Source organism: Passer domesticus, chromosome 6, assembly GCF_036417665.1.
Source record: "Passer domesticus isolate bPasDom1 chromosome 6, bPasDom1.hap1, whole genome shotgun sequence".
NCBI lineage: Eukaryota > Metazoa > Chordata > Aves > Passeriformes > Passeridae > Passer > Passer domesticus.
Genome location: NC_087479.1, coordinates 49,130,035 through 49,144,181, shown reverse-complemented (window position 1 = coordinate 49,144,181; position 14,147 = coordinate 49,130,035). Strand labels below are relative to the sequence as shown.

At 38.6% G+C, this 14,147-nt stretch overlaps 1 protein-coding gene across 7 annotated transcripts in view; it reads right to left on the bottom strand.

The window, feature by feature from the left end:
* The window catches only part of ABCC8 (ATP binding cassette subfamily C member 8), an 81,581-nt gene that overhangs the window by 52,209 nt on the left and 15,225 nt on the right, over positions 1–14,147 (bottom strand). For all 7 annotated transcript variants that reach the window (XR_010364947.1, XM_064425356.1, XM_064425355.1 and 4 more), the window contains 5 exons: positions 11,118–11,284; positions 9,487–9,729; positions 8,456–8,644; positions 3,422–3,586; positions 1,318–1,473 (listed from right to left, as the gene is read on the bottom strand). Coding sequence is in view for 6 of the 7 variants with exons in the window: in XM_064425356.1 (XP_064281426.1) it covers positions 1,318–1,473; positions 3,422–3,586; positions 8,456–8,644; positions 9,487–9,729; positions 11,118–11,284 (920 nt within the window). In the remaining variant the exon portion in view is untranslated. The remainder of the gene's footprint in view (positions 1–1,317; positions 1,474–3,421; positions 3,587–8,455; positions 8,645–9,486; positions 9,730–11,117; positions 11,285–14,147) is intronic.

Here is a 14,147-nt window from a genome sequence, read left to right as displayed (position 1 = left end):
CTGTAGCAGCTTGACAAAATCCTCCTGTATTCAACAGGAACAATTACAAAATCCACTCAATTTAGTAAATATCTTTATTGTCAGAAAAAGTCCTGATGGCCAGCAGTCTAACACCTCACTCTCTGAAAGACATTCATACAGTTTACCCAATTATCTGAATGGCTGGCTTTGCTTTCCCACTCCCAACTTTTCAAGGTCATTTTCTTACATGCTTACCATCTTACAGAAGAAAATCACTTGTATAAGATGCTGATGGACAAAAACTCCTAAGCAGCACCCCTAAAACCACATTATAAACTGCCTGGAAATAGAATCTGCCAGTTGGTGTCTATATACAGTCTCATGAAAACCATTTAATTTTTGGGCAAGGGAAAGCAACCCAAAATGCAAAGCTGCTGGATAGATTACTTGCAGGTTTCTGACTTACACACCAGCAAAATCAGCCTCTGTGTGGTGCTGGAACCAGACTGTCTTTGTGACATGAACACAATGAAGAGTTTATAATGTTTTTGAAATTAAATTATATGTCTAGAAAATACCAAATTCGCCAATAAGTGAATTTAAACTCTACTGCCTCTTCTGTTTGCATTTACTGCTAGCACTGAACAACAAAAAGCACACCCAACAGAAGTGCACCAAGTAGCTGGAAGAAAGCAGGAAGACTTGCAGGGCACTGAGTATCAGATGAAACTTCATGCTTTACTGTCATCTTTTTCATGAAATTCTTACATAGAAGTGTAGTGGGAATAGAATCCAAGTGGGAAGGAGACTGAAGGGATAAGACTGCTGTTTAGATACAGGAGGCCAAAGACACCAGAGGATAAAGCAGCAAAACCATTTTGCATAACAAATAACAAAAAAAAAGCCTCCAAAACAGTGACAAACTGTGGAATTTGTCATCCAAAAAGCAGCAGTAGTTTCAAGGCATGTCCAAAGGATCATCTCTATGTAATCATATTTATGCTACTTTTCTTGCTTCTGCTGGAATTCCGAAGACAAATGACAGCAATATCTTCCAGTTAACTTGCCTGATGTAATAAATGAATGCACTGCAAGCTGCTGCACCCTATAAATTCTTGTTACAAATGCAAAGGATTTTTGGCAGCAGCCAAGATCCTAATACAATCAAAAATACCTAAAGTCCAGTCACAGATGTGGAATTTATTACAGACAATATTTCTAGATATGAATAGTTTGAAATTTTATTTCAAGTTATTCTTTAACTTCTTTAATATCCCCACTTTCATACAACTTGCATGCAATGAACCACTACAGACTGATGTGCATTAAGAACAACAGCACATTTAATCACCTTACCTGTACTGGCATAGCCCAAAGGTTAGGGCAGAGGAAGAAGAACCACATCAGCTGATTTGTGTCTATGGCAACCAGGTTACAGATCTGGCCTGCTGTCATCTCCCCCATAGACATGTTAGAAGTTGAAAGCTGCATAATTTTATTGTATATTTTTGTCTGGAAGAGAGATCAAAAGTACTAGCATACAGAAATAAAATGAGACTTCTAGCTCCATCTAAACCCCAGGCCCAGCATATTGAGGGCAGACAATATTTCCAGTAACTTGAGTGAAGAGAATAAAGTCTGGCCTTTCAAGTTATTTCTTAAAATTTAAAGCTACTGATTTTCACTGACACAAAGCAAAGTGCTGTTACCTGCATTTTGGTTGTCTAAGTACTCATTTTTTCATCCCTGTGCATCAATAGGAGAATGAAACCTTTACTGCCCAAAAATGCTAAAGAACCACATTAGCAACTTCATAGTTAATCAAACTAATGTGGTTCTTGGGCATTTTTGGTCAGTGAAGGTTTCACTGTCCTATTGATTTACATCTCCAGCATCTCCACAGAGTGCCCTTCTTATAACTAACACTAAGATATTATTATATTCAATATATAATCCTTAATGTATTACAATCCTTGGTATTTTTTTTTCTGGCAATTGACTGAAGTCCCATCCAACCTCAGCACAATGTTCCCGGCTGAGAACATTGCTACATTTTGCTTAGAGAACTCAGTTCCATTACACAGTTTAATTCACAGACAGTGAATGTCTCAGGTACAATTCTGTACCGAATTAAACAGTTGACTCAGTGCAGAATCAAGCACCAGGTATAAAAATAACATAGTACAGAATAATAAAAGCACACTTTTACCAGCTAATTTCGTAAAAATCAGATAGGACACTGAACAGTGGCAGATTTACACACAGGAGGAGAGAAAAGATGTAAAGAAAAAAACATAGGAAAAAAAGTATAAAAATATTGGCAGGGAGACTGCCATTAACACTGATCTGCTGCTTAAAATGCTGACTAAAAATTTTCCAATTTGAATAGTCCAACTGGCATTATCTGAACCTCTATTATCCAGAACAGTGAATACAAATCTTTTCTTAAACAGAATTTATTTAGCACTCTTTTCCAACTATTCCCTTATTGCACTTGCTTTGGTCCCTTGTATTTTTCAACCACTCAACCACTTGCAGGTCAGGTCTTGCACTTAATACAAGTCATGCTATCTTTTTTTTTTTTTTTTTTTTTTGTCTTTGGGTCAAATTTCTATTCCTGCAGAATTTTTCTACTTCGCTCTAGTCAGGCAAAACCAATGGATGGAAACCAGAAGTCTGTCAGCTGACAAGTGCTTCCAAGTGTAAGATCAAAAGAGAATTAACCAATTAGGCTGCTATTGAAAGCATCCATCCATCATGGAGACTCCCCACAGGATCCATGCAGCTCAGGGGATAAATAGCGTAACTTATAAGTTACACTAAGCCTGGATTTCATGCTGTCACAGGGTAGGTTTCAGTCAGTGCCTCTGGCAATCCCACACTGTAATCTTACACCAAATTCTCTCATTTCCAGGCACAGAGCTTTTTATGCTACATCAAACTTTGATCTATAGTTGTCAGCTATACAGACCCCATTTTTGCAATCTGACTCATGTTCAGTGCTTACAGACTCCACTGTGCCTGGCAGATTTTGTGGCATAATCTACAGAACAGAACACTACTCATGCCTATCCTTCTGTCCAAAATATATTTACAAAGACATTTTAAAGATGTTTTATTTGCATGGGATGTGATGTTACCAAAAAATGCCTTTGAGATGGGAGAGGTGCAGTTCACACCTAAACTACTTCAAAAGTTACATTCAATTTTATTACCAGCAAACTTTTGCTTGAAGGTAAGAAGAAATACAGCATTGGATATTAAAAATAAATATTTATATAAAACCATCAAAATAAGATGCAAAGGAAACAACTCAAGGCTAACACAATTTCTAACAGCAATGGTACATTCAATATATTACAGGAGAGAAGCGTTTTATAATCTAACAACTATATAATTTATATTTACAACTACACGTTTATGAGGGTGTGAAAAGGTTAATTAGCGATTTATTGGGTACCTGTATTGCACCTCTCAAGTTGATTCCTGTTTCAATAGCAACATAGTATGATGCTTGCAGAAACGTCCTTTGCAATAGAAGGGCAAAAAATAAGAGCACAGCCAAAACATAAGCATTGGAGAGGAACTCTTGCGATGAAATAAAGAAAACACCAAGAATTTTAGTCTGTAAAAAGAAACAAAGTTAGAAATCAGGTGCAATGGTAATTTGCATAATTAATAGCCAGAGATAATCACAGTTTATTACTTTGAAAGTACTCCCAACCTTGTCTGAAATCTCACAGTTTAATCACTTCAAAGAAACAGTCTCACAACATGCCAACTCAGTAAGCTTCACTTAAATGCAAAATGATGTTTATAGGATTTCTGATATCCTTCCAAGACTCTAGGACACTCCATATGGTAATTTATTAAAAAATGCACACTGCCCATCATCAGAGAGGAACAGTTAACATCCTTTGGGAAAAATTACTCTCATTATTTAACACCCCAGGTTACTGAACACTGAAAATGACCTTCAGAACTTGTAAAAAAATCAAAACTCCTGGAACCATGCAAGTTATTTTTGTCTGCAGCACCTTGTTCACTTTTATACATGGTCATTACCTTTTACCAAGCTCATGAGCTCACCAAAGTGCATTTTGAAGCATGTCTACAGCTCAATGGAAAAACAGTGCATTTATTTCACATTATATTTAACAAGTTGACATCTTTGGTGCCACAAGAAGTTGAGAGACTGGTTCACCATGAAAAGCCTTCCATAATTAAGATGTCTCCATCTTCCTCCTTCTCCTTCAAAACATTGATTGCTGGATTTGGCTTCCATTAAAGGCAAAATTAAGAAGATGACTCCTATTTCCTTCCAGAGGGCTTCTTGCCATTTACACTCCTGCTGTATCCCTTGCTCAGCACATTTTTTCTTGCCTACATAGCTTCTTTGCTGCTGAACTTTTCACAACTTCTATAACACTTAATCAGCTATATTTCACAAACTCTCAATGTCTGTACATTTTATTAGATCTGATCTGCACCTTGCAGTTAACTTCATAAAAACCCCATATGGCAAGTTCATACAGAGGCAAAATTTAGGTTTTTAAGCTGTTCTTTTGGCTGAGCCAGCTGGAAAAGGAACAAACTTCTCCCTCCTCTTATTTACACCCTGGTTGCTCCAACCTGCACGCTTCTATTGCTTACTGTGCACTAGCTGGGGAGCTAACAGGATTTCTTCCTGAGCCAATTCAAATCATTGAGATAAGCAAATCAGCCCAGGAAAAAAATAATAGGCCAAATGAACCAAAAAAGTCCCCAATCAGTGCCAGAGATAAAAAGCAGAGAAGAAAAGAGGAGCAGAGGTGACAAAGAATGTTAAAGGAGGAAGATTTTAAAATCTGTATTAAGTGCAAAACTGAACAACTACAGTACATGTCAGCAATTACAGTACATGTCAGCACAAAGCATGTGCAGTTCAGATAAAGTGACATTTAACTGCTATTTTACCTATTTGCACCCTGAAGAGATTTTAAAGCCCTAATTTATTACTTATGCAATAGCAATTCCAATAGGCTTCAGCAGTATTTTATACTACAAATAGTCCATAGTACACTAAAAATGAGTTTCTCTTAAAGATTATTTACAGTCTTACAAGTTCAGGCTTTCAATGCTGTCCTCTATACACATCTGGCCAGTACTGCTAATCTCTGCAGCTCATACCACTTTTTACTGTATGTAAAAGAACACTTTTATTTTCCCCCAGAACTATGTTTGACAAATCATGCTTGTCTAGCAATGAGATTCTGGTGCAGCACTGACTCCCATCAAAACAGTATAACAGACAAGGAGGGAAAGTGAGATTAATAGTCTCATCCTTCCTTCTAATACTCCCTTGAGAGAAAACAAGGACAAACATACGTACATAAACATCACACACTTGCTGATAGCAAGATGTTTGCCAAGCCTCAGATGCATTATCAGGCCATTATGGCTTACTGAGCATACCAGTATTTAAAGCTACAATAGGTTCTACACACACTTGTCATCCTGCAGGAAACACAGAAATAACTGAACACTTCCTGAACTTTTCACATATAAGGCAAATAACCTTGTTTGAGAAGTTGACAGAAATAATTAGATGTTTTATTTTCAGAAAAGGATTTGGGAATATTCAGTGTCCCACCTTCCTGACAACTTCAGGGTAACACCAGTTCTTAAAAGTTGCTCTAACCTGCAAAAGGCTGAGCAAAAAGCTGCTATTTAAATTCATAAAGACTGTAGACTCACACAATCTTAGTGTCAATACTGGACTTTTTGCTACACTGGGTCCTATGACTGCTAGAACTTTTTAAATAATGAGTTTGCTGCATCTCTGAATGTGTTATGTCAGCAGCTACTCCTACTGGAACTGCTAATCCTAACGTTGCAATGTGGAAGATGCTACCAGCAAATGATAAAGGTTATCATTCTGTCAGTCTCTTCTTCAGTGTGAAATGATTAACACTCAGAGAAATCCGTGTCACAGGAATGTTCTGGGGTGGCCATAAATATTGATACTGGAGTTATAAATAAACATGAAGAGCATGACAGAATTTAAGACACTGTTGTGCTCTGACTAAATGCAGCACTAACTTGAGCAGTTAATGCTGCCTGTGACACCCATGTGATCTGAGTTACAGCTCCATGGTGGATTATATCTGTCACAAAGGACATGAGAAACAGGACAATTATTCTCTTAGCCTTCAGTTTCACAAAGAGAATTTCTCTTTGAAAGATAGGGTTGACTCATTACAACATCTCAATTGAAATATTTAAGATGTAGCTGGGTAAGAGATGGGTAAAAGACACCCTCCATTGTACTCACAATTTATATAGCTTATCTGATTCTGTCCTACTGTGTGGCAACTCTTCCCAGCACCCTCAAACTCAGCAGCACATCAAGCACAAACACTGTTTCCCCCCACTTATCATCACTTCCATGTGACATCATTTTAGAAAGCTTGTTTCTCCCACCTGTGAGGCTCACAGGGGCAAACTATAAGGCAAGGTTTTCCTCTTTTGACTCACTACAAGCAAGGATATAGCATTCCTACAAGTAGAGCTGGTCTATTTCTTTCCAAAACAGACCAAGTTGGCTAGGTATGTGAATATACATGGGAGCCCTCGTGAACAGCCCAGTCTGCTTCCAGATAGTTTGAACAGAAACTCTTCATTAGAAAGATATTTCATCTCATCCAGCAAAAACAATTTTCAAACTTAAATGTAGTTAGACCCTTACCAGAAAAAAAACCTCAAACAATGTCAAAACATAAGGAAAACATAAACAAAGCTAAAATACACCCTTAAGTGTCACTTGTGGACTACAGACCATCAGTGAATATTGCTGTTAGGTGATCCCAAATTGGTGTCAATGACAACAGTGAGGTCACTGCTCAGCTAGTGAGTGAGGATTCTAGGCTCGTGAAGCTCTGCTTAGGGCCTATCAGGACCAGACCTGAACTTTTTCTTTTTCACAGAGAAGCAGTAGCTGACAATTTTAGAGGAAAATTAAATAGGACAATCCGCAAATTATATCAAATCACAATTTCAGCTGAAACAGTGTCCCAAACAAATTATTGAAAAGCAGAGCTCAAGAGCTTCCACAGCACTTTGCTGGAACATAGTACTATAGTCTTCATTTTCTCATTTCCTGCTTTGACTGGTTTCATTGAACCCACTCACTGTAATAAAGTTTCCAAATATTAGGATAAGGGTTGCAAAATGGACAAACAGTTAATTTTAGCCTGAGGCCTTTGTTAAATTTTCTGCACTGCAGCTGATGGACTTCAATATTTACAGTGGACCTAATCCAAAGTGTACTTAAATGGATGGGTATATTTCCATTAGTGTCAAAATACTTTAGAAACAGCCTTATATCAGACACTAAGTGAGCTGCAGAAATAAACTGATCTATCCCGTAGAAATCCAGCCTCAGTGACCTCACCTTGTAATGAAAAGATGCTTCCTGAGTTACATTTTTATTTTTAGTTAATCAAGAAATATGTCTGCTTCCTCTCGGAGAGCATTCATTTAAACAGCATCCTTTAAAAATATGTTTCAGTTGATCTTTCAAAACTAACCTCCCCAAAGGCACTAGAGGGAATGCTTGGTCACAGTTAAATTACTTGGCATTTTATGATGATGACAAAACTCTGCTTTAATCCTCTTAGACATCCCTCATTTTTTGCAATGAAAAGCCAAGCCTATTAAAAAAACACTTTTCCTTTCTGGAAAGCACTCGGTCACATATTTGATTGAATCTCTACTCAAGACCACCTAAATTCCTTATGATATTGATGGGATTCTGGGTATGCTTTACTGTTTTCTTGAACAAAATGAGGTTATTTTCCAGAATGCAAGGCTGACTAGATGCACGGCTCACATATTTTGTCCCCAAAAGAATTACAGAATGGATCAGGTTGTAAGGGACCACTGAAGGTCACTTAGTCCAACCACCCAGCTCAAGTAGAGTCATCCCTGAGCACATGGCACAGGACTGCATCCCAACTGGTCTTGAATATCTCCGGGGAGGGAGACTGCACCTCCTCTCTGGGCAACCTGTTCCAGTGCTCAGTCACCCACACTGTAAAGAAGTTTTTCCTCATGTTCAGGTGGAACTTCCTGTGCATCATTTCTTGCCCATGGCCTCCTGTCCTATTGCTTGGCAGCACCAAGCAGAGTCTGGCTCCATCCTCTTGAGACTCTCCCTTTGGATATTTGTAAAAATTGATGAGGTCCCCTCCCACTCACTTCTTCTCGAGGCTGAACAAGTCCAGCTCCCTCAGCGTGCCTTGCAAGAGATGCTCCAGTCCCTCAATCACCTTTGTTGCCCTGCACTGGACACCCTCTATCCCAGCACAAAAGTGGGTATCAGGCACTACATTCACACTGGCACCGCCAGCACTCCCAAACACAGCACAGAGTCGCTTTCCTTACTGAGGACAAACAATACAGAGCCACAACATCCCTTTTTGACTCCTCTCTTTTGCTGACATTTTGACAGTACCTGTGGGCGGATGGTGTTATTTCCTTTTCCAACGTTGTGAACAATCCCAGAGATGCAGAGCGGCCCGGCAAATCCAAGCAAGTCAGCCAGAATACGGAATGTGCTGCTCAGAAGTAAGGGTCTTCCAAAAGCACAGCAGAGAGCACGCCAAATGGATCTGGATCCTTGGGGAGATGATGATCTTTTGTTCTGCTCAGAATTAAATTAAAATTAGTAAGAATTATGTTATACATTAACCTCAGGTCTGATAAATCATTGGTATTTTATCGCTGCTTTAATTCATTGACAATCATTTGTAGTCTCTCAGGTAGAAAAGGAACCTCAACCATTGTTTCTTTTTGTAGAGTCAGAACAAAGCAATAATTTGCACTTTCCTCCACAAAGGGAACCATGATTTCTTTCCTACCTTTAACAGGGATCAAGTAAGTGTGTTGTTTGTGGCCTTTTAAGGAAGGAAAAAAAGAGGGAGGGAAGTGACAGGTTTTTGTTCTCTGGTGAACACAGAGACTGGAAGCATACACTTTTTAGGCAGGATGCAAACAAGTTCTCTTAGAACCCCGTACACACTCAGCTCCCACTGAGGAGTGAAAATTAATTTCAGCCGAGGTAGTCTCAGCCTTGAACTCTTCTATGGGCAAACTGTAACTGAAATAACATGGGAAAAAAAATAGCCCTGCAAGGCCTAATTAATACAGACTGTGTAATTGAATGTTTCCAGGGTCTTATTAGGAGGAATAATGGTGTTCAGTGAACACAGTCCATGATTACTTTCCACATCAAAATAGAGGCTGTACACATTTTACACACATTAAACCAGTAATGTATTTGACACGCACGTTTGATTAGAGAAATGTCACTATTTGTATGAGGTACAACTGAAGATGTGTTCTCTTGGTATATGGACTGCTATACCAATGAATACTTCATTTACATCATATCTGTTTATATCTCTGTGTGCCATGCTTATATGATAAAAAGTAATGAAAAACACAAGCTCTGAGTAAACAAACATAATTCCATGCTTTGCATACCTTCTGTGCTTCAAAGGCCTCATTAAGGCGAATGTAATTGGTCAGAGCTCTCATAGCAATGGGAAGCTTGCCTATGGTTTTCAAGTCTATTGGTTTTTTATGGGCAGTCTTGATGAAAGTGTTCATCCACCAGTATGTTCCTTTGGATAACAGATTCACAAAGGGCTGCAAGAATCGCACGCCAAGATCCTGGAGATCCTCAGGAGGTTTAACTTCTTTAGGAGTTTTGAAGAAAACATACCTCTGAAATCCAGAAAAATGCCAGCACAGTCATGGGGAATACATAGAAAATAAAAGTGCACAAAGAATAGATAAGGACATTGCAGATAATCAGTGAATCAGTCTTGGTTTCTTAAAAGACATTCAAGTACAACCAGTACAGCAATCCAGTTTCCTCGGGTACTGAGGATAATCAGAGGCATCCAATCTAGAAATAAGTAATTCTTATAATTCACTATGACTCTGCTTATGGTGCAAAAATTGCATACTTGCAGGGGGAAAAAAAACCAAGCCACCTTACAGAATCAGAATCATCATGGCTGGGAGACCTTCAAGATCATCCAGTACAACCACCAAGCCAGAACCTCCCTAATCACCCCTACACTGTATCTCCAGACACCTCTGGAACACATCCAGATGTGGTGACTCCACCACCTCCCTGGGCAACTTATTTCAGTGCCTGCCCCCTGTTTCAGTAAAAAGTTTTTCTAATAAATAATCTGAACCTCCATGGTGCAACTTAAGACCATCTCCTCTTGTCCTTTCCCTTGATACATCTCAGAAGAGACTGACCCCCTCAATTATTTAAACAGAACAGACCCATAATAGCTTTGAGTTCCAGACAGCACAACATGGGACACAGGAGCTAAGGCAGAGCCCTGAGGTTATCACTAGGATTTATCTCCCACACCATACTACTTCACATTTGTTAGCGCAGAACATGGAGCTACTGCTGCTGCAGAAAAAAAAAAAAAAAAATTAAAAAAAAAAAATACATGGGAGTATTTCTTTCCCTCCTAAATTTAATTTGTGTGCACAGTTGGTGAGTGCCAGCTGAAGGGAACTTTGGAATGTATGTATCCAGCAGTCTCCAAAGCCTCAGTTTAGATTATGACTGCAGACACTGCAGAGGGAAAAAAAAAAAAAATGTAGCTGGGAGGAACCCTAGTAGCCCAAATAAATCACTTATTGCGATTGTCTCCTGGAAAATGAGATATGCTATTTGTGTGTCTAAGATATTCTCTGATAGAGCAGACAATTCCTTTCTACCAGTCTTCTCTTGCATCAGAAATACTTGGCTCTCATGATTGAAACAGAATAATTTAAAATTTGACAGCAAACTCAAACAGATGAAATTGATCTTAAATTATCAACAACAGAGTCTGGCATTTTTTGAAATTACACATTCATCTGGCCTAGTAAAATAGTATTAACCCTTGACAGTCAAATAGAAAAATCCAGTTAGAAATAGAAATCTTTCTCCTTTAGTAATGCATTTCACACCAAGTACCTAGAAAAGGGATTAAAAAAAATCCCTTTTCTAGGTACTTGGTGTGAAATGCAAATAACCCAATAACCCAAAAAACAACCAATAAAAACCACAGAAGGAGACTGCTAGCATAGTTACTTACCCTCACCCTGATGACATTGATTTCTACAGCTAGTAGCATTCCATAAAGAACAACCAATAGTCCTGTGAGGCAAAATCGAAGCTGAGAAAATCCAACCCCATTATCACAGAACTTCACAAATTTGATGGTTTTAGTTATGAAAGCTAAAGTCCAGTAGAACAGCAATGCTGTAGAGAAAAAGAAACCCAAACAAATTAACCAGCTCCATAGTTGCAAAAATATACAATGGCATTATAAAATATAATTAAAGAAGAATTCTACAAAATATATAAAACCAGAGAGTAGCCTTTCTCATGTCAAACAGAACCCTAATGTAATTCCAAAAACATTAAAATACTGTTAGTTCTAAATGCCTTTTCTATTAGATTTAGTGATATCTCAAAAGTCCCACAAACTGAAGTCTGATGAAAGAAATTTCATCTGCTGTAAACCTGTGTCCACATCATCAGCTCAAGGGAGGGTGCTGCTCCAAAAGTGAAGGTACCTGTGAATAATGTTCCTCAGATTTGGTTAATGCTACAAGACTGCTATGAATGTGGCTTGAAGGAAAATTCCCTACAAATCTCTGGGATGTGTCAGGAACAGATATTAAAATACGTTGTCCAAACTCCTGCTGCACTGTCATTCAACACAAATTCCATTTATGTAATTCACAATGTAGATAAAACAGTCACATCAAGGAAGGATATTCTGGCACCCATAGACTACAACTTCCACTTTTCAGTGTTCTATGAAACCTGCTGTCTCAAGGTGACCATGCTACCATCAGCTACAGCTAAATAATCCATGGAATAAGCTCTGGTGGCTTGGAAGCACTCTCCATACCATTCACCACACCATAAGTCAGCTTCTGTTCCCTGTTCTTAAGGAAATGCCTCCCAGGGTTATATTCCTTTAAATAAACCTTTCACTGCTGCTGTATCTGCCATGGTGCAACAGATGGAACGAGCTCTAACTGCCAAGAAAAGCTTGGATGTGCTTTCCAAGTGTCTTGCCGGAACACCACAGAAAGACTTCAACCAAGGCATTAGCAACTTTAAGTCTAGCTTAAATATGGATAATCATCAGGAAGTTGCATAAATTCCAAAGAATTGGTGGTGTTCCAGCTACACTGAGGCACCAGAAAGCTCTCTGGAGATGTACTCTGGGGCTACCCTCCCAAGCAAAGCTAAATTCAATGCAGAGAATCCATGTGGAATTTGGGACTGCCAGTCCTGCTTCTACAGAAATCAAGTTAAAACCTCTCCTTTTAATGAGGACAGTGAATGGAACAGTACAGGAACACTGTGCATTAGGACATTTGCCAAGGGAGCCTCTCTTCCTCTAAAATTAAGAGGCCAGTTCATAAAACACTGAACGGTCAGGTATTTGCACAATGCACTTCAGTGGCCAATATGGTTGCAGAGAGGGTTTAAAAGATACACTTACCAAATTTCTCTTGTAAAACTTCAGCTTTTTTATGTGAGGCTTCCTACCATCTTCCCAATTTAAATTGCTTCTCATCCTTTTTCAGACTGCTTCCTCCCTTTGAGGCACTATCCCTCCTTATTCTCACTACTTCTGACTATAAAGTCTTCATCCAAGAATTACATTCCATGTTGTTCTACTCTTAACCACCTTTATCTGTTAAACCTTGTTTTGTTTCATTCTTCCACCAATAGGCTGAGAACACATCCCTCTTGGAATAAAAGGGACTTAAACATTGTACACTGAAAAATCCACTAGTGGAGGACTTCCAAAAAAATAACCAAGCCAACAGGCATTTATGTATGTCTTGGAATTATAAATAAGAACTAGCAGAGACATTCTCCTATTTAGGGTTTAAATAAGGGTCTATATGACCTTTTATTATTATTATTGTTATAATGTTAATTTATCTTTTATCTAAGAAGTATTATAAAGTGCCAAACACAACATTCTCAGGTCACACTTCCTTAGAAGCATTTGAATTTACTTAGCTTGTCACTTTTGAATACAAGTATATCTAATCTGATCTGGACAATGCTCACAGGCCACTCAAGGCTCCTTGGAAAACACACTTGTGGCTCTGTTCTTTATAGATGATGTTTTTATCATCTGGCTGCTAAGTACATTTTGGCTGAGAGTTTTTAGAAATTATCTCTGAGAACTTAAATTGGAACTGCAAAGTGATCAGACCACAGAGGCATTTACTGGATTGCTTTAGATGTATGGTACATGCCTAAATGACCTTGCTTTTTCCTGGGCCATGTAAGACACCTCAACCCACACCACCAGGGTGTAGATTCTCACCTGGGCCACACCTCTGAAAAATAAGGCAATGTGCAACTCAAATTCTTCTCCACTTTTATTGAATTAAGCCAAATCCAAAAAGCCACATATTTAACTGGATGGGATTTATTAATTAACCTGTGCCTGTTTGGAGAGAAATATTTTTGTACTAAGAAATAAGCAATATTTTTATGCAAGAAGTTCCATTTTAGAGAATAAACCAATTCCAAGGCAAACAACTACAGTGCAAAGGGACAAAAATTTTGAATCAAAAAAATAGATCCCTGTCTAGTAGTAGTAAGTTGTAGGTACACAATCTGTAGTAATTCAAAGTGGTGCTACAGCAAGCATCATCCCCTATGGGCTACAGCTGTGCAGGGCAGGTGGATAATATTGAAGGTAATGAGCCATGGAGTGCCCAGGTGCACTGGCCAATCACAAAAAGGTAGAGAGGACACACAGGTGCAATGCATGAACATGAGGGGTATAAAAGGTGGGGCTGAAGAACAAGAAAGAGCAGATGCTTGCAGCCTTCTGAAGTGATGTGATTCTGTATGGGTTGAAGCTTTCTGAAATTGTATGGTGACACTATGTGTATCGTGGCCATCTCAACTGTGACATATGCTGTGGCATATACTGCAACAGAAAGGCAGTCATATAATTAAGATTAGTTTAAAAAAAAGGACAATTCTCTAAAATGAAAAAATTCATGTGATCCCACACTACCACCCATTTCAGATTAACATCTCAAAGTCCTGTTGTTATTTCATAATTTTCTCC